The 25,640-nt window shown below is 42.8% G+C and overlaps 4 protein-coding genes across 7 annotated transcripts; 2 read left to right on the plus strand and 2 right to left on the minus strand.

Moving 5' to 3' along the window:
- Position 1: 1 nt before the first annotated feature.
- On the minus strand, positions 2-10,467 carry unk (unk zinc finger). Its single transcript, XM_026177342.1, has 15 exons — positions 10,151-10,467; positions 9,438-9,647; positions 7,804-7,980; positions 7,577-7,707; positions 6,214-6,349; positions 5,984-6,101; positions 5,806-5,890; positions 5,418-5,713; positions 5,214-5,279; positions 4,931-5,114; positions 4,743-4,844; positions 4,447-4,632; positions 4,186-4,367; positions 3,790-4,050; positions 2-1,469 (listed from the first exon to the last, which is right to left on the minus strand). The coding sequence occupies exons 1-15, from the start codon at positions 10,297-10,299 to the stop codon at positions 1,314-1,316; spliced, it is 2,439 nt and encodes an 812-aa protein (XP_026033127.1). The 5' UTR covers positions 10,300-10,467; the 3' UTR covers positions 2-1,313.
- Positions 10,468-10,674: 207 nt separating this feature from the next.
- On the plus strand, positions 10,675-13,108 carry LOC113027683 (histone H3.3). Of its 2 annotated transcripts, none has more exons than XM_026177352.1 (4): positions 10,675-10,805; positions 11,535-11,672; positions 11,756-11,909; positions 11,998-13,108. In XM_026177352.1, the coding sequence occupies exons 2-4, from the start codon at positions 11,545-11,547 to the stop codon at positions 12,124-12,126; spliced, it is 411 nt and encodes a 136-aa protein (XP_026033137.1). In that variant the 5' UTR covers positions 10,675-10,805; positions 11,535-11,544; the 3' UTR covers positions 12,127-13,108. The 2 variants fall into 2 exon arrangements, with proteins under 2 accessions (XP_026033137.1, XP_026033136.1); XM_026177351.1 differs by having other exon boundaries at positions 10,677-10,800.
- A 57-nt stretch (positions 13,109-13,165) lies between these two features.
- Positions 13,166-17,493, minus strand: LOC113027680 (uncharacterized). 2 transcript variants are annotated; one of them, XM_026177347.1, is made up of 16 exons: positions 16,667-17,493; positions 16,254-16,361; positions 16,092-16,167; positions 15,822-15,978; positions 15,654-15,699; positions 15,512-15,570; positions 15,400-15,435; positions 15,221-15,273; positions 15,005-15,137; positions 14,249-14,463; positions 14,108-14,153; positions 13,961-14,026; positions 13,829-13,888; positions 13,668-13,753; positions 13,338-13,432; positions 13,166-13,250 (listed from the first exon to the last, which is right to left on the minus strand). In XM_026177347.1, the coding sequence occupies exons 1-16, from the start codon at positions 16,701-16,703 to the stop codon at positions 13,216-13,218; spliced, it is 1,308 nt and encodes a 435-aa protein (XP_026033132.1). In that variant the 5' UTR covers positions 16,704-17,493; the 3' UTR covers positions 13,166-13,215. The 2 variants fall into 2 exon arrangements, with proteins under 2 accessions (XP_026033132.1, XP_026033131.1); XM_026177346.1 differs by having other exon boundaries at positions 13,166-13,432.
- Positions 17,494-17,603: 110 nt separating this feature from the next.
- Positions 17,604-25,369, plus strand: LOC113027681 (E3 ubiquitin-protein ligase TRIM69-like). Of its 2 annotated transcripts, XM_026177349.1 has the most exons (10): positions 17,604-17,744; positions 19,229-19,320; positions 19,417-19,515; positions 19,597-19,704; positions 19,782-19,940; positions 20,115-20,255; positions 20,536-20,587; positions 22,704-22,730; positions 24,049-24,075; positions 24,155-25,369. In XM_026177349.1, exons 2-10 carry the CDS (start codon positions 19,258-19,260, stop codon positions 24,712-24,714), a joined length of 1,236 nt encoding a protein of 411 aa, XP_026033134.1. In that variant the 5' UTR covers positions 17,604-17,744; positions 19,229-19,257; the 3' UTR covers positions 24,715-25,369. The 2 variants fall into 2 exon arrangements, with proteins under 2 accessions (XP_026033134.1, XP_026033133.1); XM_026177348.1 differs by lacking the exon at positions 17,604-17,744 and having other exon boundaries at positions 17,761-19,320.
- Positions 25,370-25,640: the final 271 nt, after the last annotated feature.

Here is a 25,640-nt window from a genome sequence, read left to right on the forward strand (position 1 = left end):
GTTCCTCCAAAAATATACAATTTGTTTTAATGATCTGTACCAAAAACAATGAAAAAAATCCACTCAGAAGGAAACACTGGTGTTGCATGAGTTGTGTGTGGACCTTATGCTGAGCATGAGTTTACTGAAGACCATCACAGTGATCATGAACACTGAGCCTCACACAGCTTTACATACCTGTATGCTTCCTGATGCTTTGTCTAATCAGTGCAAGAGATAAGTATGACATCACTTAACTGTGTGTGTGTGTGTGTGTGTGTGTGTGTGTGTGTGTGTGTGTGTGTGTATATATTATATTATATAAGACTACATTTGACGCTGAAATGTCAAAGATTACTACAAATGCTAAAATATTGGCAGATAAACCTGTTGCGCGTTGATTTAAACACAGCAATGGGGCCGGTTTTAATAAAAATACTTATGTCTGAGTTAACATGAAAAAGTAAAAATTAAAAATATGTCTTTTCAAAGAGTACACAAGTTGACTATGTTTGCCTCGATTGTGTTAACATGCTTATTCTTCCAGTTTATGTAGAAGAATATTAGACCTGAGTGCTTTAAACAGAGGCCATCTGTTGTAAATTCAAACAAATATTCCTACTATTGTTTTTATATTTCTGTTAACAATGACCAGCAAATAATTTTAGCTAAAGACAGGGAGAAAAAAAATGCAGTAAAATCTATAAATGTGATATCAGTAGACTGGGATATCTTCTTTTTGACTGTAACAATATAGACTCATTGCTAGATGAAACTAACCATGCCCTTTAAGTGTTTTCATTCAGACCTCTTGATTTTTGTTAGGATGGCTCAAAAATATTAAACAATAAATAAAAAAATAAAGTCAAACTGCTGACCTGTTGCACATGGATGGAAAACACTCTGTTTAGAGTAAAAAAAAGAAACATAATTGAGAACTATTTGTGTAAATGTTTCATAGCTTGGGTTACACAAGAAATGACAGCAGGTCTTAAAGTGATTTTCACAACTCAGGGGCAGGTGGAAAGAACAGTGTTGCTGGTCAAAAGCATCATCTAGTTTAAAAAAAAAGAAAGAAAAGAAATTGTTCCACTGGAAACATCATTCAAAGTTCCACATTAAGAGCTTTTACTTAGTGACTACAGCTCACCAAGCTGGCAATTTGTGAGTAAATCTCATCTTAGAAGTACACAACTAGGTCAGTGCTTGATTTGTTACCAAATAACAAAATGACCTCTGGGTAATTCTGAACTGTTGACACAATTCGAGGCTGGTGTCTGTGGAATCAGGACTGACTGGTCTGGAATCTGTGGTGGTCCCACTGAATTGTGAGGTCAAGAGAGCTGCTGTTCCAGGCTCTGTTCAGGGCACAGTGGGCAATCTGTAGAGGTGGAGCAGCCCTCACACTGTAGTCCATGGCCACAGGGCAGCGACACCGAGCCCTGCTCTCCACACGTCACGCAGCACTGTCTCTGTTTCCTGTACACCACCTTAATAAACACAAGAGGGACATGTTAACATCTCTTAAACTGGACAAAGACATTAATACATGGTTATGTTCATATACAGTGTTAGTGAATCATCAGGTTACTGGGTGTTTGTCAGTATTAGTCATACATACATGTAAGTTACTGTCACACGTGTCAGCCACTGCAGTACCTTACAGATATGTCGTTTTACAAGTCTTGTTGTAGTAAAATGCCTTTTATCTATAGTAATTTGTATCAGTATGAATAAAGTTAAAGACAATCTATCGTTCTTTCCTTTATTTTCTGCCATATATGGATGGCTACAATAGTGGAAACTCAGGTTAAATACAGGTAAAGGTTCAAATAATGAAGCCAGCACATATAAAACAAGTTCTATAAACAAAAGCTCATGTTTAAAACCTAAATCTCTGTATCAGACACTTATTTTTTGCTCTTGGCTCTGTAGGATGTCACACAGAGACAAGATCTCTCTAATATGGTCATGTCCAGAATTGTTTCTGAGCAGCCAATCAGAAAAAAGTGGGCTTAAAGGGAAGCAAATCGAGGTTGAGCCTTACTTTCAACTATGATCATACAGTTTACTCTCACAGAGCCTAAAAACACAGAGCTGAAAGTTAGTATAATAGACCAAAAACATTTTTTTTGTCTAATTTTGAAGTTGTGGGATTTGGTTTCTCCATTGCCATACAGGACACCGGCCTGTGATGGGAACATCAGGGCATGCTCCAATCTGTTTTAGAGTGCTCTGACTTTCCAGAGGGCTTTATTTCTCCCCCCCTTATAAGTGAGATCAACATAATTACTTTGATGGGCTGCCTAATCTTGAAGAATCTGTCTCAACTTATTGAATTGGCCATAACTAGGAATGAGTCAATTCAGATCTTAGGTTATTTACGTCACCACAGCCACACCCTATTGCTGAAAGTATTCACTCACTCATTCAAATAACTGAATTCAGGTGTTAAAATCCCTTTCATGGCCACAGGTGTATAAAATCAAGCACCTGGGCATGCAGACGGCTTCTATAAACATTTGTGAATGAATCAATTCAGAAGCGGCTCAGCCACAAAGTAGCAGTCCACATAAAATCACAGAGTGGGGTCAGCTGAGGTGCATAGTGCACATTGGTGTAAAGCACCTCAGCATCCACCACTGGACTCTAAAGCAGTGAGGGCGTGCTCTCTGGAGTGATTAATCGTGCTTCTCTATCTGGTAATCTAATGGGTGAGTATCCAAGGAGAACAGTACTTGTCTGACTGCACTGTGCCAAGTGTAAAGTTTGGTGGAGGGGGGATTATGGGTAATGTTTCAGGAGTTGGACTCAGCCAGTGAAAGGAACTCTTAAAGCTTAGTATACCAAGACTTTCATGGTCCTAACTTTGTGGGAACAGTTTGGGGATGGCCCCTTCCTGTTCCAACATGACTGCTCCAGTTCATAAAACAAAGCCCCCAAAGACATGGATGAGAGAGTTTGGTGTGGAAGAACTAGACTAGTCCTGACCTCAACCTTTGACCTTTGGGATTAATTATACTGGAGACTGGAGCTGTTATAGCTGCAAAGAGTGGGACAATATAACATATGGTGAAGAATGTTTGAGTTCCAGAACGTTTTCAGTTTTGATGCTACCTTCAAAAAAAAATGAACATTTCCCTCTTGTTTGTGTGACTTTTTTTTCTAAAACCCGGTTGCTCGTTTTCTGGTTGTGGGTGGCACTGTCCCGTTTTCATGTTTCATGCTAAAAAAAACAATTTCAACACAATTTCAGAATTATATTAACGCTGCTTTCCTCGTGTAGCCAAGATTTCTAATTAAAGTCTAAGTGTGTGATGGAAGTTTTGATAGAAAATTAGGTTAATAAAAAACATGAGATCACTAATTAAACTACTGCACTTCTGTTGCTAAGAAGACAAACTGGAGGAATGTGGTGTGACTGTAACCCTCACTGTGCTTCGTACCATTTCAGATACTAAACAATGACCCTTCATCTACCATCTTTGAGATAGGCTGGCCAGCTTTGTGTGTTAGCCTTCTTACATGTGCTATCAGATATGAAATATCACATAACTGGGACATTTTATTTTTTTCTTTTAAGCCAGTATCAGTATCAAAACATTGATACTACTTTTTTTGACTGGTAAGATAATTTCTGAGGATTTCTGAGTAAGCTACTGCCTACTTACTTAATTAACTAAACATCTAAACTCCTTAATGTTCTATGTGGCCAAAAAGTGTTGGTTAGCTAGAACACTAGAGTGGATGCTATTCGACTTCGAAACAAGCAGTGTGAGGCTAACAGGTCGTGGAGGTTGTGGGTATTACCTGTTCCACAGCATGTAAGCAGGTACAAAGCTGAGCCTGTAAACTGAGGACCGACTCCAACGGCAGCCGGTGTAGTAGCTGGAGTTGGTGCAGTGACAGATGAGGATTATCTCCGCTCCTTAAGCTCTCCAGCGCCTCCTGCAGGAGAGTAGCTTGTCTCTGCGCCTCCTCCTCAGCCTGCCTGGCTCTTTCTGCTTCCATGGCTAACCGCGTTGCATGGGCACGTGACTCCTCTGCATCCGCTTTCAGTGCTGCAAACGACTGCGAGAGAAAGCAGGCGGAACAAATGACGTGCGGTCCAGATTTGGATTTGTTTCTTCTATTTCTGCAGGTCACGGCACACAAACTGCTGCTTCAGGGACACGCTTGCATTTGCATGCCCCACTACCTACCTACCTGAGCTGTGTGTCTCCAGCTGTGACCCCACTGCTTCAGTGTCCTGTGAGCTTCCTCCAGCTCCTGTTTGAGCCTGGAGGTCTCTGCACAAGGAGCAGAGGGCAGTAGGGTAGGAGGTGTACCAGGAGACCCCTGGCCTGATGGGAAGTGCTCCCAGATATTAGTACTCATACCATTCAGACCTACAAAGAAACAATTAAATATAAGCAAAATCATGTTCTGTATGAGACTATTTGATCATTTAAACAAAAATCTACAGACCTAAAGAGCTATGAGATGGTCCCAGGAAGCTGCTCTCTGATTGGCCAGGTTGGGACAGATGAGTAGAGAAGAATGGTGAAGCATGCGGCCTGACTGGGGGAGATGGTGAAGGTGAGCTAAAAGCAGCGGAGCTGCTAAAAGAGCCTGGGATGTTCACTGGGGCAGAACTCTGAAGCTGGCTACCTCCTGTAGGCCAAGAGAAAAAGAAATGATTTTTACATACATGTACATAATGTTTGATGTCAGACAGATATTCGCATGTCGATAATTCTGTGTGTGTTCATGCTTTCAAATACCGAGCATGACTCCCACACTGGGCAGAGCAGAGCTGCTCTCCAAGCTTCTCTCCAACGCCGACACACCAAAGTCATTCAGGTCGAGATCATCCAGGGCTGATTCTGTAACACATAAAACACCACAACTTACATATCTACTGTCACAACTGCGAGATATGTGGATTTTCTTTTTTTTCACTTTTACTTACCAACAACTGATTCCACCGTTTCACTAGTCGGGTAAAAGGGCAAGGCATTAGCATTCATTCCAGAGGATATGCTGGATCCTGGGGGTCCAAGCGGAGCAGGGCTAGGTGGTGTGGCTGCCAGACTAGAGGGGATACTGGAGGACAGACTCAAAGGGCTGCCAACTGGCAAAAACACCTGAAGGTCCTTGTGAAGAAAGAAAAAGAAAAGGTTTTGTTACTTTAACAAATAAATAAGCAAGAAATACATTTCAAAATGTTTGATCGTATTAGAAAACAAGAAAACCTGTTTGTTCTGAGTTGATGCTAGTTCTCTGTGCCGCTGCTCTAGAGCAAAACCCCTTTGTTTGGCCTGAAAAATAGTGACCTTAAATAAGCAGGACAAATATTTTGCAGTAATGTCGTCATTCTAGAGATTATATTTCTTCAGTATATCTTAATAGGAACTCATACGACCACGTTCCCTTTTTCTCATGCGCGTCCTTCTTACCTGATCTTCCCTCTCAAAGCCAGGTGCCCTGCCGTACCCTCCCTCTCCCGCCCACGGAGACTGAGGTTCTGCAGATCCACTCAAGTCCTCACACAGAGACAAAACGCTACCAAGAAAGCCCCGCTCTGCTACACATGAGCCTGCAGAAGGAGAGAAGGGGTCCGACATAGAGCAAGACCCCATGCTGTGACAACCGGGACTGGCAGAAACCTCCTGGACAGGAATAGGGTCTGGAGGCCTAGGGGGTGGAGGGGAGCTGGGGTTGGGGAATGATGGTTCCTCTGGAACAAAGGGCTCTGGAGGAGGAAGAAAAACAAAAATTACAAGTTGACTCATCAGGCGCCTTGGGTTTCTGAGACATGATCACAGGTGTTTTGTGGGGATTTACTTTCAACATGAGCAAAGGCACAGAAGGGCCCTCTGGGACAGCTGCCACACTGCTGCATGTCATTGCACTTGGTGGATTTATAGATCTGTAACCAAAAAAAGAAAAAAAAAAGACACTGCTTCACATCTTGGGTGATTTCCAGTCAAGTTCTATAAAATTTCCTCTAAAGGAGACAAACCTCTGGGTGGAACTGTTGTTCTGTTCTCGTGTGGCAGTACTGACATGACTCAGCTCCCTCACATTTACTGGGATCTCCCCACTCTTCACTTTGCTTCACCGCAGGACATGGCAACGCTCTGCGGTGGTAAGAAACAAACAATTTGCTTTAACAACTGAGCCCCAATTGAGCAACAACAATAGCCTCATGTTTTAAATGCCTTCTTTCTTTAGCACAATGAAACACAGCACCTGTATTTGTGCTTGTGTGGGCTGCGTCTCCTGTCTTTGCTGTTGTGATAATACGGACAGGCATAACCTTGACGACACAGGCGAGGTGGTTTCTTACAGAGCTCCGTCTTGTAATGGGACAGCACGTAGTCATTATCTGAGGAGACACAGAGGAGAGAGGAAAGACACAGTGAGGCAGGCAGACTGTAAGGGCAGATCAAGGGAAATTAGGTAAAAATATTTGACCTTACAGCAACTGGAAATCTATATAAACAGACAATCTCAAAATACAGCCCAATATGGATGGTGATTGGACCTGAAAAGATTCAAGACTTGTTCAAACTTGTACGTTATCACAACCTTTGAAAAACTGATATATACATTTAATTAAAGCAAAAAACATGTTTTTAAATAACATTTAAGAGGTTTTGTAAAAACACAACCTAATTTACTTCACACCTGTAAGCACTGTTTAACAAACGGCATCATATCAGATTTCTAAAAGGATACAACAGAGTTTTGGAAACTGAAATCTCTGCAGAGGATTAGAAATCAGTTTGTGCTGTAACTCAGACTAACACATTAGAATAGGTTCATGCAAACATGCATAACTCCAACCAAGTTGAATTGTTGCAAAAACGCTATAGCAAACATATGTTAATAAATGTACGCAAGCTAAGGTAATCCTGTATTACTGTGTTTGTCAGTGTAGGAAGACTAACAATTTTTCATGTTCTTATTAGAAAAGAAATGTAGAGATCCAGCTCCTAGTAGTCCAGTTATTTGTAACTGTTAATCTGTCTGCTTATCAATCTTGCTTATCAGTTCCACTTGCACTGATGCTACAATCAGCTGATTTCAGTTCATGTGTTGGAGGAAAATAGTGGCAGTCTACAGCATGGATATTTGCATTATGCTGCTAACACAACTTCAGCTCTTTGCAACCATCTGCACAGACAGCATGCTAACGCTAAGCTAGCTAAGAACCCACAGTGACGTTAAAGCAGAGTGAGTGCTGACCCCAGCCCACCAGCCAGACCCTAAGCTTCAACAAGTAAACTGATGAGCAGTCAGGCTACAGCCTCTGTTTCTACGTCTTCATGTTTCTAGAATCACTGTGGTGATCGCTTTAAGACTCCATGTCCTGGTTTTCATCTTTGCTTTGTGTTCTATTAAGAGAGTTTTTGTGTACTACTAAGAAACGATCTACAGCTACTAGCTACATCCCCACACACCAACGCAATCCATATCCTAATGACTACACACATATGATCTTTCTCTTAGTACTTAGGTAGGAACACAAAGCCGATAGTACATAGCAAAGATTGAGCAGTGAGCTGTTTTTCTGCCTGAATTCCTCCTGAAGTGGTGTTCCAGATGTTACCTTGCCAGCGTGGCTCCTCACTCAAGATCTTCTCTATGAGGGCTGTACTCGCTGCCTGTCCCGACTGCCCATCTCCTCCACCTCCGTCTGTGGTCCCTGAGCCTCCTTGAGACTCCATCACCTGCATTTCCCTGTGTAGCACGTAATGAGAAAAAAAACTTTGTCAACACACAGCCACACACATAGAAACTACTTCAAAGATCGCTTCCATGTTTTATTTGGTGTACCTGATGTCATAAACGGGGCTGCGTAGGTCATGTGATCCGTGAGCAAATGCACAGTGGGAGCCGTTCTTGCTGCAGTGGCCTTTTGCATCAGTTTCATGGATACACGATCCAGTTTTATAGTAGCGGAGATGGTACCTGCGCTCTGTGTCACCTGCTGTTCGATGCAGAAATGGGCACCTGGAATGTAGAAAAATAAAATTCAAAAATGTTAAATTATTTATTTAAAGGCATGCAAATCATGCATACATTTCAATGTTTTTTTTTTAATTATGAACTGTTTTGTATGGATAGTATTTAAAAAAAAAAAGGTAAAGAAAAACACACTTCATAATTCTTTGTTTGTGGCAACTGCTGATGTAAATAGGACTGTGAGATGTTTTAAGCACACAACATTTAAAGGACACTTTTGTATTCTGATTTGAAGCTCAAATCACAAAATATATACCCTTTGCACCTTTATCCATAGGTGCCAACCAGGACTGTACTGGTAATCAGACATGACATGTAAATATAATTTTTTATGTTTTTTGTGTCCATATGCACACAGCATACAGGTCGGCTTGATGGGCCGCTGTGCACTCTAACACTACCCTACAAGCACTGACAGCAGCCCATTGGTTCATTTGTATTAGAATTTGGATTGCCCCATCACTGGCTCGCCCCTACCTTCCCTGTGCAGTCATGCACCTTGTAGAATAGAGTTTAGTGTGGAAGAAGTGGTTGATAAAGATGGCTAAACAAAAGGTAAAGCATGGAACTGAAAAGCTGAGAGAGAAAAGAGAAACAAGAAATAAATGCAACAAAATGTGCCAAAGTAAGCAATATGTTAGCAGCTGCACCGTCAGTAGTACCAGCAAAAACTAGTAAGAAGTCGCAGTCACAAACAGTTGCTGCTGCAAGCTTTGGAGAAGTGCAGGAGGAGGGACATCAGTCCCAAAAAGAGACTTATGAAGAGACAGAAGAAGGGGTCCGTGGTAGGAAAATAGATGGAGGGACATAATTAATTAAATAAATGGGCTACTTTGACCATAACTAACCACAACTAAGATGCCATTATATGGTGGGCTGCCTGAACCAAAAATGTCACAGAACAGGAATCATGTTGCATCCTTTAGATCTCCATTTTCTTTGTTAATATTAAAATAGGTCATTGTGAGGATTGTACAGCACATTTCACTGGAGGGAGACCCTCAGAGTGACAGTACAGGTGCTAAAGCATCTACTAGACATACATCCATACAGTTTTGGCCCATTTGTGTTCCGAATTACCACTTTGATGCTTTTAATGGAGATAATAAAGGTCTATTGACATTCAGAGACCTACACAATTGCACAATACGCTTCATAAAGAACTTGAATTTGACATTCTCCTGCCAGATTAAACTTGAAAGGGCTGCTAAAACAACAACAAACCTGAAAATGTGGACATTTAGTTAAATACTATGTCTTTCTGTTTAAATTAACCTTACAGAGACTATACATACCACTAATATAGACCTTCCCAGACATGGTGTGGCCAGTTATGCCATTCAAAAACAAAACTTCCCCCTTACACAAATCCCTATTTTTGTTTCTGTTGTAAGTATAATCAAGGCAAGTATCTTGTGCTAAACTGAAGCCTTTGTTACACTCACTCATCTCCGTCGGGGCAGGTGCCTGTTCCCTCATCATATTTGGTACAGTAAACATCTGGGCTGTAGTTGAAGGTTCCGTCCCGTCTGCGTATTGGCCTGCGGCGTCGCTGGTTCAGGAAGTGCCAGTGGAAACAGGAAAAAGGACGGTGCTGTGTACATTTATGTTGCACGAACAGGGGACACTGCTCCGTTCTAAACTCCTTCAGATATCTGGGAAAGAGGTGAGCAGCCAAAGAGACTGAAATATGTTGTTGTACGGTGTCACCATATTTTGAAGTGGCCTACACAAATAGGAATATATTGATATCATTGAGTTTTTCACGAAGATAATCTCATAAAAATAATTACTGTTTTAGCGCAACACAGTCTCGGCAGCAGTGAGCAAAATTCCTCACGGAGATTTTTTTTATATATATACTTTCACAACACAAAGACTTAATGAATGCTGCCGTGACACACACACAACAAAGCACTTAAACGATGCTCCACCGCACAGCCTGTAAGAAATGGCTACTGTTAATGTCCAACGTTAGGCCTCTTTATGGAGACCTACAGCGCTAAATAAGCACATTATTTGCTTTGTCCATTTTACGCAGGTTTACTATTCATGGAGTTTCCTTAAATACATTTTAACAGTTGTTTTCTGTGTTTAAGTGCACGTGAGGTTGTGTACACTTGTGTACACAAGCTAATCCCGCTAACTAGCTACGTACGTGTAATGTTGAGGTTTCTCGGGCTGCACGTTCAACACGGTTGCAGGAGATGTTGACCCCCCTGCAGGCGAAGACGAAGAGGACGAAGAGTGTCCTCCGGCACTCGTCGCTACCGAAGATGACGGGGGCTGTGGATACGTTTTAGACATTGTACCCTTCTAAACCCTAACAACAAGAAGCTTGTTTTTAGCTTACTGGCTAGCTATTCTCATTAGCTTCGAAATCCGCATTCTGTGGCGATGTGAGCCTGCGCAGGGCAAGAGGAAGTAATAGCAAAGGGACAACTAATAACACGGAACTATGGGATTTGAAGTTCAGTTATAACGTGACTAAAGCTGTGATTCAAAACTAAAGTGAAAGTCATAAAACACTCAAGATATTAACTGTCACATTGTCACAGAGTTATGGCATTTGCACAAATGTGAAACTGAAGAAAATAAGGAATCGAGGTCACGTTTATTTTTTTATTTGCTTGCTTCCATTGGCTGTACCTTATATCCATTGACCCAATCAGTGTGTAGCGTTTTACAAGTATGACGTCACGACAAAGTATTAATAGTCGGCCTCGTTGCCCTCTATCATAGAAAACGCTTTCGGAGGTTCCGGTGTTGTCTTCGTGATTAGTTTCACGCTCAACTAAAGTCGAAAAGGTAACGTGAGTATTTCTTCTTGCTAATAATACGTCTAATGATTGTATTGTCTTTGCTGTGACATGTGTTGTGATTTTTGTTTTAGGGTTTAAGTGTCGGCTTGCTAACGATAGCCTTAGCTAAAAACAGAACAATGGAGTGTCTTGCGGTTCGTCGTTTAATGTCACCATTGACTCGATAAAGTGAAGTTACAACTCACAAACGATGCTAAAATTGTTTAAATGTTGCGTGACATTTGAACGTGATATCTTTACGAAATGGCTAACAGCTTATATAACCGTTTGTGCTAACATTTGTAGAGTTGAGTTAAAGCAATGTTGTTTGAGGTACAACGAGAAACTGAAAATGGCGAAGTCGAAAACCAGAAACTGGCTGGGCTGTTTTGGGCTCCCACTGTTTTGACGCCATTGTTTGCGGCTACCTTGGGCCGTTAAAAGATTTTTAATCGTTCATGTCAGTATGTTAATAAACGCGTTAAGCGAAACGTGTTAAAGGACATAATCACTAGTTCGCTTTAGTGGAAACTGTTACATAAGCTGCGGTGGCGTATAAAAGTAGCGCTGCTTATGTTGGTGTTGGCCGCCTTGGGGGGGAGGGGGAACCGACGGTGCTAGCCATGTAGGCTAGGCTAACACGCTAGCTTGACTAATTGGTGTCGTACCCGTTTCTGCCGAGCTGCTTTATTGATGTAGCAGTTTCTGACCTGGACTTTTGTTTTTCGTTTATCCTAAAAGCTAGTACAACATGGCCCGTACCAAGCAGACTGCTCGTAAATCTACTGGAGGAAAAGCGCCAAGGAAGCAGCTTGCGACCAAGGCCGCCAGGAAGAGTGCGCCATCCACGGGAGGCGTGAAGAAACCCCATCGTTACAGGTGTGTGGCACTCTGGTTGCCCCTAACAGAAATAAAGATTTCCTGGCCTACAGTGTTGAATATCTGCTCGATTCATCTGCTAGGCCCGGAACTGTGGCTCTGAGGGAGATCCGTCGCTACCAGAAGTCCACTGAGTTGTTGATCCGCAAACTTCCCTTTCAGCGCCTGGTGAGGGAAATTGCTCAGGATTTCAAGACTGACCTGCGCTTCCAGAGTGCTGCTATTGGCGCTCTTCAGGTAAGTGAAACATTTACATTTGACCTGCAGAGTAATAGCACTGTAACGAGAAGCTTATTTAAATTTCTTTTTCTCTCTCCTTAAACAGGAGGCCAGTGAGGCCTACCTTGTGGGTCTGTTTGAGGACACAAACCTGTGCGCAATCCATGCCAAGCGTGTCACCATCATGCCCAAAGACATCCAGCTGGCACGTAGGATAAGGGGAGAGAGGGCCTAAGTGGCTAATGACTCCATTGTCATGACAAATGATCCTATTTATCATACTTAACCATTTTGTGGACTTTTATTTTCTTGGCTTTTTTTTTTTAAACAGTTGTTTTTTTTTGTTTTTTTTTACTTGACACAAATCAATCATTCCGCAAGTGCGAGCCCCTTGCAGACATACAATTGTCTATCATTAGATATGGGCTAGGTTTGCTCTAATGTCTAAGCTTCATTAATGCAAGCAATGGTTGAGAGCAAGCTATCATGCATATAATTGTCCTCTGAGCAAAAGGGTTGTTGCCACAAATGCAGTATGAACTATCAGCATTGACAAAAGTGTAGCTACTGTTTGAAACAATAAGTTCTCCATTGTCACAAAGGGGCGAAGCCCAACTATATCCTCCTATAGCCAATTGCTCTGCATCCTACTTCTATTCAGTTGGAGCGCATCACTAGGAATTCTCATTGTACCTTGCTGTGGTGAGATTGGGTCGCGGCATTCTTCTCGGCAGCTGAGCAAATCACAAAGATGCACAAGCAGTTGTACTCTTGTGCGCCCATCTGATCACAAAGTTCACTTTGAGAATGAGACTTACATGTCACTACACAAACTTGTGCTCACTCAAAGTACCATCAATGGAGACAGAGTTTGTCTGAAGGGGGCTTCAGATTATCCATTGTGGGTCATATCATAAGATGTAACATCACTTGACTTTAAACTTGTGGGTGCCGGGGTCCATCTTCCATGGGGGGCAGGATTTTTAATCCATTTACCACAAAATGCCAGCGTGTCATGCTCAGTAAGGCCTAGTGTCAGGGTGTTGGCTACCTCAGTTGATTCTCTATACTTGGTAACAAAGAGCATGGCAAACCCCTGCATATATCGATGGCTTTTTAACATGTTTTTTCCAACATAAAATCTTGGCAGCTACATTTAATACTATTTATGAAATGTTGTCACATGTCTTTCTATTAAAGGTCTTTATGAGTAGTAAGAGGTGTGTCCTTTTGTTTTGTTTTTTTACTATACAGACAGTGAAGAGGTCTATATGGTCAATACACATCTTTTATTTACAACACAAAGTTGGTCACAGCTGGTTTGTCATACAAACCATTCCGTATGCTTGAACCCAGTGGCTGTAGGTGGGGGAAAATACAAGTGTTTAGTGTTTGAGTGACACGCCTGTAAGCACATGACTGCGTCTGAGAGCCGTGATGCCTCACCAATCCTGCAGACGATGTCTTCGCACTCCTTGATGCTGCTGGCTCGTAGCACCACACAGCAAAAGCCTGTGGACTGAGGGGTTTCTGGGGAGTCTCTGTGAACACAGCCAATCATGTGCTTAGATGACATGGGGGCCCAGCCAATGACTAGGCTTGTATATTGCATCATGACATCCTGTCGTAGGAGGAGTGCGATCTAAACTACAAGCAGCCTAGTTTAACAGGGATGTGTGGAAAAGCCTTTAATAATAAAATAGCTTAGATTATGGTATTTTGCCAGGATGTACTGCAATATCAGTGAAGGGCTTTCATATAAAATGTGATACTTACGCCACACAGAAGGCAAATGCTGTGTAGTCTGGCTGTGCATATCTCCCTACACATGAAATCTCGGGATAATGGTGCTCAAACAACTCCTGATGAGAGAAATGAAGACAAAACTTTAGGAGAATTAAAGTACAGGCAAATCTTTGTGAGAGAGATCTACTTACCAATTTACTGTTTCTGTCTGTGCACGTCAAATGTGTTTCCTTCAAATCTAAAAGCACTTCCTGCAGGGAAAATTAAATGGGTTATGCATATATAAGTGCTTTGCAGAAAATTGGGGAAACAGCTTTCATTACCTTGCTAGGTAGGTTTTTCTGCAACACCTGTGGGATTGCATGCTGGAGCACCTCCTTTCCTCCAAACTGAGAGAGGCAGACAAATGACAGTTACAGGAGGTGTGTGCAGAATGTTTGAAAATGCTGTAAAAACAAATTGTCATTTACCATTCCAATGTTTGCCTTTCCCAAGAATTGCACTATGTAAACAATCCTGTGGAACAGAGGTTGTTCAGAATGTATTTCTCAAATGTCACATCATGACGGCAGCTTGAATACAGATCGCAGCGATGGCGTGTTAACACTTGCCTTCCCTCTTTGAGACACTGTGATGGAGGAGGCTTCTGGTCTCTGCTTGCTGTCTCCTGGGAGGGAGCAGGACCCAGCTGCAGGGTGGGGTTCTCTGTCCTCAGGGCCCGCAGGAATTTGATAAGGGGTCTATACACTGTTCCGTCGTGGGCCCTCCATCTTATAACACGGATGGACAAAGGGCAGCCTTTAAACCGAGACAGAACTGCACCGGCCTGGGAGTGCAAGTAAAAAAGGTCTGGTAAAGAAGTGTATATATATGCAGCACCTTTGCATCCCGCCTGGCAGCTCAAGCTTAAATATCTACATCTATCTATATTTATCTATCAATACTCTCTTGATGCTATCCTGTCAAAAATCCCTCCCCGACATTCATCTCTACCCACTCCACCCTGCCTGCACTGTCTTCTTCACCTCCCTTGTGCACTATTTTTCCATCTGTCTCCCTCTCATCACATGTATGTATTCCATTTTGCTCCCACCAACTTTCATTCCTTTATAGTGCGTACCTCCATCTTTCCAGACTCTCACTATAGGTCACAATGTCATCATCTGCAAAACATAATTCACGGAGACTGCCCCACCTGGATCTAAGGCATTTATCAAAATATAGATGATCCACAAACACGAAATATCCACGGATATTGCATGATATATTTAACATGAATTCGTTTTGCTGGATAATTGTGTCATGAAAATGCAATATCACAACAGCCCTAATGCAGTACGGCACTGTATATCTGAGGGATTTCTCACATGTCCACTTTTAGAATTCCTCAGCGAGGTCCCATTGATCTCATCGAGGATGTCACCAGCACCGATGAACTTGTCGACGTCAGCCTGACTGCCGGGAATCAGGTCAAGAACAAAGACGCGCCCGCTGAGATACCTAAGAAGCAGATCCATAGATGTTTTTTTACTAGCCCACGTGCTCAGTGTAATGGAAATATTTGTAGACTGGAACATACTAACCTCAGAACCAACCCTACCTCCCGGCAGGGCACAACTTCGTATATCTCACACACCTAAAAACAAACAGCCAGCAGTCAGTCTTTCACCTCCTTAAGATTGTAGTTTTTTTTTCCTTCTATGGATTTATATAATATCCAAAGACAAATAACATAATAACAGTGTTACTGTGATGCTCTTACCGGCAGGAGCCAGCTCTCATCCAGAAAACTGCAATTCTGTATACAAGAAAAGAAAATTCTTATTAGATTGGAGTTCAAAGTGATTGGAAAAAATCACAGTAGCAGCTCTGACCTCCATGTCCAGTTTGAAGTCCATGTGTGAGAGCACCAGCAGCAGCGACATGAAAGGTTCTGGAAGAGGAAGAACAGCAGCTCTTAAGATTTTGTTGTTGACAAGAACTTCCTCAGTTTTGTTCAAGCTGCTGTAACCTCACCCACAAATTCCTCATTCCTGAGAATTGATAAATCTGGGCTGTACCACTGAAGGAAAGAGAAACAATGTTAATCACAACTATGCAAGTCTGTTAGAGAAACACACTTTCTAAAATCCCATTTTTGTGTGCTCAACACTGGGGAACAATGCATCTGTCCATGTATCAGACCTCCAGGAGTCTGGCAGTGTGCAGCAGGTGTGTGAAGAACTGCGGCAGGACCTTGCGGCTGAGGGCCAGCCTGAGCAGGTAGCGCCCTCGGCCCTGAGCTGAGAGCAGCTTCCTGCAAACTCTGGTCTGCTCAACTGCCAAGGACAGAGCAGACAGACTGCACAGGAGAAGACAGACAGAGAGGTGACGGGCATTAATGAGTGAAGCTGTCACTAAAAAAAACAACAAAAAAACCTTCCCCATCTGCTAAACTAAGCAGGATGTAGTTACCTGCCACAGGCATCTTGATGGGGTAGCTGTTCGAAGCAGTGCCAGTAATCTCTGTGCACCAGACTAAGAACGGGCTCTGGAGAGAAATGAAACACACCCTGAGTGAATACTGCAGAAGTCTCCTTCAAAATGAATTCAGCTACACAAAATAATGATACTGACGCTGGAGTCCCTTCCTGAGGACCAGCTCCAGCAGCTCACAGCAGGAGGCGAGGTGAGGGTTGGAATCTGTCACCGTCTCTCCATCTGACTGCAGGTTCAGGACACACACTGAGTGGGAAGGGGAAAAAACACGCAACACACATTGAATCTGTTGTCATCAGCATGACATAACTGCATTTTTGCAAGCCATGTGATCATCGCCATTTCACTCATCAACACTAAAACAGAGACTGTGTTGATGATAAAAAAAAACGTAGCGGAAGCTTTTTTGGCGTAAAAATAGCGCGCTGCAGGGTCAGAAATTAAACCCAATTCTAGTTGTACGTTTTATTATGAGTACGTCACGATCAGCTGCTTACTGAAATTGTGATCCAATGGCATCGTACCATCACTCATCTATTATTGATGCTTACCTTTGAGGGAGCCAAGGAGAGGGTCTTTGGGTGCCATGTTGATCGTCCAGCTGTGATCAGAGCCTGTCCTTGATAAGAGACGCGCCGCTTCTATCCTCCTGTCATTTAAGCACGCTCTGGGGACGCGCGCTGTGTACACACTTCCGTGAAGCTAACATATCGAGAAACACCTTCCAGTTCCACTGTACCTGCCCGAGACCGTGAGCGAGGATGGGCGATGTGTTGCTGTCATTAAGTTATTATTTTAAATAAATAGCGAAGGAATATTGAACCTGCAAACACAAGCGCCTGAAATAATAACCACGTACACCTGCGCACTGACTGACAGTAAACCTGTCGTGCTGCCTTCAGAGACCCCGCCTTGTTGACCAAACAAACTGTAGGTTCGTGTTTACAACCATTCACTTCAGTAGCTAATATTTATATTTTCAAACGTGACAGAAGCTATACAGGCTACGGGAATATAAAGGAAGAAAAGAAAACAGACAAACGGAATCTTAGTCGTTAATTTAAGATTTTTATGGACACGATAATAAAGACCCAGCGAGTTTATATAGTCAAGGTCCTTCTAGAAGCGAAGCTCACCATTTGGCAGACAAGTATTAGTTATTTGGTCGGTGATCTTGCAGCCTTAGTACTTTGCGTCTCTCGCCTATAATATCTCCGTTGGTAAACAAAGGCGTGTGTTCGAGTCCACCTCAGGCTGTTTGCTGTCGCAGTGCTCTTTCTAGACTATTTAACGCTGACTTACTTAAATTGGAATAAATAAATAAAATGTATTTTCGGGCTAAAAAAAAAAGTAAATTAATCTTTAAATAGAAAAAACTCTGCGACGCTTCCGTTTCTGTAAAGCTAGTTGGCGGCCTCTAGCGGCCCGCCTTTGGAACTGCCGCTCAGTGGAGGCGGTGGTTGATAAGAGCACGCGCGCTGTCTCTCGTGCCGCAGTTGTGGATGGGTGAAGGAAGCGGTGAGGCTGTGGAGGATGGCGGAGCACTAAAAAATTAAACCGAGTTTCGCGAAAGCATCACAGAAAAGCCGCGTAGAGTTTTCTTCCTGAAGGGAATTTATCCGTTACAAGGTGAGGTGTTATTTATTTCCCTCTAGAGCGAGGTGATAAAAAAACAACTGGTAAACTGGTTGCATTTTGCCAGTGCACAGGGCCTAATTACATGGAATAATGTGTGCGCTTGCTTTGATTATGTCCTTTTTTGTAAACATCGCTTCATGTGCAAGAGGCCTCATTTTTTAACCTTACAACACTGGCATTTCGAAATTCTGTTCTATTTATTATTAAGAATAATATTTTACAAATTGGGAACAAATAATTAAATTCGGTGTGTATGGATACACTGTTGTACGGTAACGTGAGCCTGTTATTGTGCAGTGTGTTTGTTCTGATGCCAACTTGCATGCAGTGATTTGTCACTCACTCCCAATATAGAAAGTCACTACCTGCGTTTGTACAGCACCGATAATCCCGGATTTCCTCTAATCCTGCAGCTCCTCTGTCACCTACACGCTCAGCCTCCGCTGCCAGAAATAAACCCACCATCCAAACATGAGTCAGTTACAGACAAGCAACGCTTTGACATCTGCTGCCCTCATATATAGTGAAAGAGAGATTAATAAATACTACAAATCAAGATGCATTAGTGTGGTTGGTGTTGGTATCAGACATGCGCAAACTCATGATGGTGTAAATAAATGTTTAAAAATTATAGAAGGGAGTTGATTGGAAGTTATAGTTGAATAACACTGTATAACTGATTCCAACCCCCTTTCCATAAAACCGTTTCTAACAGTTCAGGGATGCGGGTGGAAGAAATTCATATGCATACTCAATAGGCAGAAAGCAGGCATACCTATGAATGTCAGAATTTACTCTCTAAAAGGTCAACTCAGTCCTGAGTTTGTGCTCCTCAGTGTTTGTTGCCTCCTTTTTTCTTTTCTTTTTCTTTTTTTTTGTAGCTCTCCTGCTGCCTCTACATCACAGCAAGAACAGCAAATCCCCTCTGCTTGTCAGACTGACTGCTGATTCAACAGCAAACTGGTCCAAGGACCCCCCCCCACCCCTCCTCCTCCTCCTCCTCCACCCCCACCATGGCTCCACAGTGTTTTTATTAAAAGCGCTCTGCTGTGCTCACGTCTCCATGGGAATAAATTCCCACTTTCAGGATGCATCGATCCACACGCATGCAGGAAATCCTGTTACTGTGCAATATTTTTTTTAATGTTGCTACATCTCTGTTTTCCACCCACTGTGTGGTCTCATGGATATATATATATCTATGCGGAGTGAGTGGGCTGAGCGAGTGGGCTCAACACCTAATGATAGCTCGGTGGGGATCTTAATGAGCTCTCTGTGGACTCTGAGTGCAGAGCTGTGATAAAAGTTCTGCAGTGAGTGCTCCTCTCTCCGCCACCTCACCTTTTTGCCACCTTCTCGCGCGTTAGCCATTTCTGCACCCTCATCGATTTGTGTGGGCGACGGAGTGCAGTCAGCTCCAGCTCTTGACAGAATGAGTGCCAGCGTGCTAAAGCTTTTTTATTATCATACCACAGGGCATCGGCCCCGCACTCCAGCTGCCAGCATGATGAAAGAGTGCCTGCAGTTCCTCATCGAGCCAGCCAAAAAGCTCAAGATCCGACTCAAGGTATACAAATCCTCCCACAGTAATTGCTGCGGGGGCTAAATGTTCTGGAAGTCATGATGTTCTTTTCCCTTTTAATTTTCTGTTTCTTTGCTCCAGGAGTCTCGCAAAAAAGTGAAGCTTGAGAAGAAGGAGCCTCTGGTGGAAAGTCAGTTGTTTATTATGGAGCTGGCCCGGGAACTCAACAGAATCTGCCAGGTAAGCTCTTCTCCTCTCTCCCTTTTTGCTCTTTATTACTTAGAGTCTTCTGCATTTATTCGCATTGCCTTTGTACCTCAGAGATCAAATATCCTGTGTCACATCTGGACCGGAGAGGACATCTGGACAGCCAGCGTGTGCCGGGAGTTCATCGTGGAATGGGCTGCTGTGCTGGAGAAAAGAGTGCAGGTACGAGATAGCAGCCATTTACAGAAATAAATTGTGTTTTTTATGGATGTTCTTAAAAGTCTCTATTCTTTATTCAGCCAAGGACAATCACATCAGACTACCAGTATGAGAAGTCTGAGAAGAAGGACTGGAAGGGACACCTTCTTTGCATGCTTGAGGGAGGCGGCGAGTACGACATGGGCCCCCATAAACGGGTCATCATGGATTGGACCCGGAATATTAAAGGCAGACCTCAGGTGACTTTCTTACGGGACATGGATGGTTATTAAAGTCTGACCCAGTTCCGTCGTTGCATCTGATAAAGATGATTAGGCTTAATCGTGCCCTTGACAATGATCTCATGATAATCGGACTGTGCTTGAGCTCTGGCCATAAATTCGAAGCAACTGTTTCTAAACCTCTTTTTTCAGCCCACTGTGTGGCCAGGTGAGCCTGTGCTCATGATGCTGGATGACCTGGAGTTCCAGTGGAAGAGGGGCCGTCTGCCCAACCTGTTCCCGGCCATGGAGCTCGTCATGCTGGCCGTGCTGAACGCCGACAGCCCCATAAAGGTCTTGATATCTGTCGCTAAGTGATCGTCATTAAATGTTTTTGTACTCTGTGGTGTAATTTATGGGATAAGAAGCATGCTAACTTAGGTGATTCGAAACATGAACGACACTTGCATGACATTCTCACATTCGATATCTGGGCTAAGTGTGTCAAGCATGCTGCATATAGGCTGCACGACAATCATGCTAATCTGTTTATCTCTTTGTTCAGCTCACCTTGTCCTGAATGTGTCCACTGTCTACCTTGACATACTCTGTATGTGTGTGCGTGTCTTTGTAGGTGGATGTGACAAAGCAGTGGCTGGTGAAGAAGCAGAAAAGTCAGAACATTGGTGAGTGGATCTCATCCAGTTTAACAATATGAAACAAAACATCCTGATCTTGCAAAGTGGTCATGAGTCAGAAACCAACATTTGTACAATACCTGTTGCTGCTTCGACCAAAAACTTGTTCTGCACATGTGAAAAAAGGGATTCTCCCCATCCTTGCCAATGAAAATAAAGTAGGGAATAAAATGACAATACATTTGGTTTAATTAATTAAATTATGAAGAATGGGGTCTTTATCTTTTTTATATGTTATTCTGGTGGTATTGTAAAAGTATACCACTACTGAGTCAAGCAGAAAGTGAACAAGTAGATAAATATGCTTGACAAATGTTAGATAAATCTGTTTTTGTTTTGTTCGTCTGAAAGAAAAAAAATATTGGGATATTTTTAGCCTCGTGCACTAGCTCAGGCTCAACCCTCTCATCCCAGTGGATGAGAGGGTTACTTCCTCCTGTCCTTGGGCCAGTAAACAGGTCCTGGTTGCCTTTTGCCCTTATTTACTCAGTGACATTTCAGAGTACCTAGTCTTCTTAGTGTGTCTGAGTGCCCCACCTGGAATCTCCGTTGTGCTACTAATGTTCACATGGGCATGGACAGTGAGACTTGGAGGAGCATGACTGGGAGGAACCGCCTGTTCTCTGTTATGTTCTCTGGACAAATCACAGTTTGTCCATAACAAACACCGTGTTCACAAGTGCAGGTGACACTCAAACAAACCTGGTCGCAGGTCAGTGATTGATGCTTGGTTCTCCTGCGGGACTCCAGAGGCAGCTGTCATGTAGTGGCACGCCAAGCAGAGTGTGGCTCTGGCAGCAGTTCAAGCAAACTCTCAGGTGTGGGAGGAGTCCGGCGAGGCCATGGAACAAGATTTTTGGTTGGCCTTGAAGCGATTCCGCTCTGCTCACACCGCTGCAGTTGAGGAATACTTTGAGGGTCTCCTCAGTCACACTGACATGCCTTCTGTAGAAGAAGCAGAGTCTGGGTAGGACTCAGCGTTATAGCCTCAAAGCTATATCACAAAGTTTCCAGAACATTTGTGATACCGACATTTCTGACAATACAGAAAAAATACTGAATGTTTCTTTGATGCTTGCAGCTTTGCGGCATTTATAAATATTAATAACTGAAGAACAGTTTCCAATGAGCTACTGTCACTTATGACACACTACCTAATTAGAAGTGTGAGTCTGCTGAAACACGGTGCAGCAGCAGCAGCATTGTATCCAGTTTCCTCAGTTTATCCAGTTTTTGCCTGAAGCGGTGAAAGAAGTCATCGGAGGCTGACACGACACAGATATTATCAGTGTCTATATTATATATCACAGCCCAAGACCTCAGTAATTATTTTCCTAATAAATTTATGGGCTTAGTCACTTACTTCACATTTTAAAACAAGAAGTTCATCAAATAAATAAAGAATATTCTAGCTTTGCAGTAATTCTACCATTAGTCTAATGGTCAGTTTAAAGCTTAGACCAGTGTGAAGGTGTTCAGACCTGTTTATCACTAGTACACATTTATTATCATGGTGAGACATAAATCCTTGAGAGGTTCCAACAGGAAAGGGCCACCTGCCGTGTGACCCCATGTGAATAAAGGAGCAGCTGAAAGTGGCTTTTGTTAAATTACATATTAGCTCATAGGATTAGCATTTTTCCATGATGAGGCAGTCTTACTTTTCATAGGCTCAGTTGCCCGGGTTACAACCAGCTAAAACTGATGACCTTTTTATCTTTCTCTATGTAATTAAAATAATGCGAAAATAACATTTGATGATCATAGTTTGACTAACCCTGACTTCAGAGCTAAGGCCAAAATAAAACGTAGCCGACTAGGCTGAAGTGAGGCGCAGCTATAAAGCCTCACAGACGACTGAGTGGGTGACATACAAAATGTTGGTGTCAGCACAAAAACCACTTGGCAAAATCAGGATGTGAAACGAGTCACTCAGTGATGTGGCTGTTGTGTGTGGTAACAGAATACACTCCACTGAATATTTAATTAGAATTAATCTATAAAAATGTGATTGGAAGCATGTTAGGAAACAAGCTGGTAGGAGGGTTTGAGTTGTGAGTGGAACACTTGTCTGTCTTTAATCAGTCTTTGTTTGTTCTTTCAGACGCTGTGCGCTACATTCCCCACGGCGGTAAGTCCAGAAGCTCACTGTAATGAATAAATGAATGACCCCTTTAATGTCTCTGTATAGCTGTATACAGACATGTGGGGCTGGATTATATGATCTGAAATCTATAGTATGTAACGATAAACTTTAAACTCGATTATTAGCAAATGCAGTCTTTTTTTAATGGTTCGCCACTGGATTATGCACTTTTACTATATGTCAGTACAGTCTGACTGTTGGCTGGTGACTGTGGAGGCCTTTGAGTACAGTGAAGCTATGCTCAAGACACAGATTTGAGATGATTTGAGCGTTTTGACATGGAGGCAGTCGTCTGAAGATGGGTATAGGGTAGTCATAGAGGAAGCCACCCATCCTCAGGTTGACAGGCTGCTTAGTTGGCACAAAGTGGCCCAAAGCGTGACAAGAAAACATTACACCACCAGTAACAACCTGAACTGTTGATACAAGGCAGGATTGATCCATCCTTTATGTTGCTTAACTCAAATTTGGAGACTTATCAGACCAGGCAACATTTTCCCTTTCTTCTATTTTACAATTTTGAGCAGTCTGTGTGAACTGTAGCCTCAGCTCTTTCTGAAATCCTCAGACACATAACATTAACTGAAAAAATGTTTATGCCAAATGTCATAAACTAGATCCAAAACTCTAGCTTATGTTCAGCAGGATTTTTTTCCTACAACCACCTTGGAGCACCTGTATCATAGAATATATATTAGTTTAAAAACTGCACCATTTTAATGTAAATATGGCACAGAATAACAGAAACAAATAATGAGAATAATAATGGTAAACCTAACAAAGTGCTGTGACAAGAAAGAGTTTTCCTTTTACCTCCATGTTGATATTGGGCTCATTTTGTAGCTGTTATTCTTCTTTTTGTCAAAAGAAATTGCACATATAGTCATATTTGAACACTCATGCATACATTGGACTTTTCATGCTCTGTATAATAGTTGGGACCGATCACACTGAACAACTTTAAGCCGTGGACTAGTTTTCAAAATGTTTCCAGTGGGCACACAGAAGGCTGTGGATCACAGCGGCTGTGAGGGGAGTGGGCGTAAAATTCATTTGGTTGCATTTTTTTTGTACAAAGCATTAATGTGTTTTTCAGCTCTTGAAATTACATGTAGTTATATTTATACTTATAAAGTAATACTTCACATGTACTTCAGCCCCCTTTGTACTTCAGGGCTTTGAGTACAGTGGGGTGGATGTAAGTTGCTTGTGTGTTATCGTGTGAAGGTAAATTTTGCATGCCTTCTTTAAACTACTGTACAAAACAATGAGCTAACGGAGTTTCTCTTCTTTTTCTTTGCAGTGTGGAACTGGATTTGTGATGCAGCAGGTATGAAAATCTCTTTTCTGTTTTTCACCTTACTGTGACATCATTTTGCAGTTTGTAATCCCGCCCTTTTATTCCACAGAGGACGTCACCCTGGACTCCGAATCGGCCCACTCAGGCCTGCTCATCTCAGATGATGAAAAACGAATGCGGTGCGGCCTGGAGCGCCGCGACATCCCACGATGCCCCCGACGCTTCGATGGCTGGTGGTGTGCTGTGGGCCAGGAGGGCTACGCCTCTGGACGCCACTACTGGGAGGTGGAGGTGGGTGAGCGGGACTGGCGGCTGGGAGTGGCCAAAGCCTCGGCCGTGAGGCAGGGCTTCCGCTCGCTGAACACAGATACGGGATACCTGACCCTCCGTCTGGAGAGAGGCACAGATTTGAAAGCCCTGACGGTGCCCGCTACGCCTTTACCTCAAAGCCTGGTGCCCAGGAAAGTCGGCATTTATCTGGACTATGAGCAGGGCCAGCTGTCCTTCTACGACGTGGAGAAGCGCTCCCACCTGTACACCTATACCGAGAAGTTCACAGAGGAACTGTACCCTGTTTTTGGGACTGTGGAGGTGGTCAAAGACCTGGTGATCAGGCCTGCTGATGCGAAACAGCGGTGCCTGTGCCCGGGGCCCTGCCTCTGGAACTGAAACGGATCAGTCCTAATCCTCGGCAGCTCACAGAGCTCACGCTTTTATTCTACTGATTTAGAATTGCGTGGCTGTTTCTGGACTAAAAGTCTTTCTGTGAGGTGCCTCGTCAAATCCCAAACAGGAACTGCTCTTCTTTCGACATGTCCATCTGCTAAACACTTTCCTGTTACTCTGCCTTCATAGAAACATACAGTATCTGATTCTTTATATTTTAAAAATGAGCATTTAAAGAATGAACAACGTTTTTCCCCATGGGTTTAAACTCCTCTCAAACTTCATTGGATAAAGTTGGGGATCAGTTTAAACCTGTAATGTTACATCCATTCATTTTTTTTTTTTACATTTTTTTTAATTGTTGATGACAAATAAACATTAAAAAGTTACAGCATGAGCGCACTGTGAATGATGATACTTTTAGCTTCAGTGCAGTGAAACAGTGCCGCTGACGAGGCAGATATTTGCAGAGCGGGCTGCCGCATGCCTCTAGTTGAATTATAGATTATTTGATTCTTTGTCTCAAGCTTCCTGCAAACATTTTTCAGGCATGAGCTTGTTTTTGCAGCTGTGTTTTTGTTTATTTGTGCTATATAAGACATGGCAATGCTTTCCTCTCTCTAGCTCAATAAATCTTACTATTAATTCCAGAAATCTCTGAAAGTCTGTTGTCTCTTCTTTGCTCGTGCGAACAGCAGTGGATCTGATCTGCTTCAGACTTGGTGGGTGTGCTGCTATGAATGCAAGCAAGTCTAGTGCTGATTTTGACCTAATTTGGATGAAGGGTTCTCAAATTTTGACTATAAGTTCTTCCCTGTTACCCACTGTTTCCTCTAGAGCAGGGATGGGGGTACTCAAGGCGTTCAAGGGCCAGTGTCCTGCAGATTTTAGACACGTCACCTCGTCTTGAAGTTCTCCAGAGGCCTGGT

The sequence above is a fragment of the Astatotilapia calliptera genome, chromosome 8 (genome assembly GCF_900246225.1).
Source record: "Astatotilapia calliptera chromosome 8, fAstCal1.2, whole genome shotgun sequence".
In the NCBI taxonomy this organism is placed as follows: Eukaryota; Metazoa; Chordata; class Actinopteri; order Cichliformes; family Cichlidae; genus Astatotilapia; species Astatotilapia calliptera.

Bases quoted from the DNA above. Each gene is read 5' to 3' on its own strand.
- unk (XM_026177342.1), bottom strand. From the start codon at position 10,299: ATGTCTAAAACGTATCCACAGCCCCCGTCATCTTCGGTAGCGACGAGT. The intron at 6,350-7,576 runs GTAACATCTGGA...GTGTCTCCTCAG, and splicing joins TGAGGAGCCACGCTGGCAAG to ATAATGACTACGTGCTGTCC. The intron at 4,845-4,930 runs GTAAGTAAAAGT...TATGTGTTACAG, and splicing joins AACGGTGGAATCAGTTGTTG to AATCAGCCCTGGATGATCTC.
- LOC113027683 (XM_026177352.1), top strand. From the start codon at position 11,545: ATGGCCCGTACCAAGCAGACTGCTCGTAAATCTACTGGAGGAAAAGCG. The intron at 11,673-11,755 runs GTGTGTGGCACT...TTCATCTGCTAG, and splicing joins AAGAAACCCCATCGTTACAG to GCCCGGAACTGTGGCTCTGA. The intron at 11,910-11,997 runs GTAAGTGAAACA...CTCCTTAAACAG, and splicing joins CTGCTATTGGCGCTCTTCAG to GAGGCCAGTGAGGCCTACCT.
- LOC113027680 (XM_026177346.1), bottom strand. From the start codon at position 16,703: ATGGCACCCAAAGACCCTCTCCTTGGCTCCCTCAAAG. The intron at 16,168-16,253 runs GTCAGTATCATT...ATTTCTCTCCAG, and splicing joins CCTCAGGAAGGGACTCCAGC to AGCCCGTTCTTAGTCTGGTG. The intron at 14,027-14,107 runs GTAAATGACAAT...TGCCTCTCTCAG, and splicing joins GAAAGGCAAACATTGGAATG to TTTGGAGGAAAGGAGGTGCT.
- LOC113027681 (XM_026177348.1), top strand. From the start codon at position 19,186: ATGAGTGCCAGCGTGCTAAAGCTTTTTTATTATCATACCACAGGGCAT. The intron at 19,941-20,114 runs GTGACTTTCTTA...CTCTTTTTTCAG, and splicing joins ATATTAAAGGCAGACCTCAG to CCCACTGTGTGGCCAGGTGA. The intron at 22,731-24,048 runs GTAAGTCCAGAA...TTTTCTTTGCAG, and splicing joins GCGCTACATTCCCCACGGCG to TGTGGAACTGGATTTGTGAT.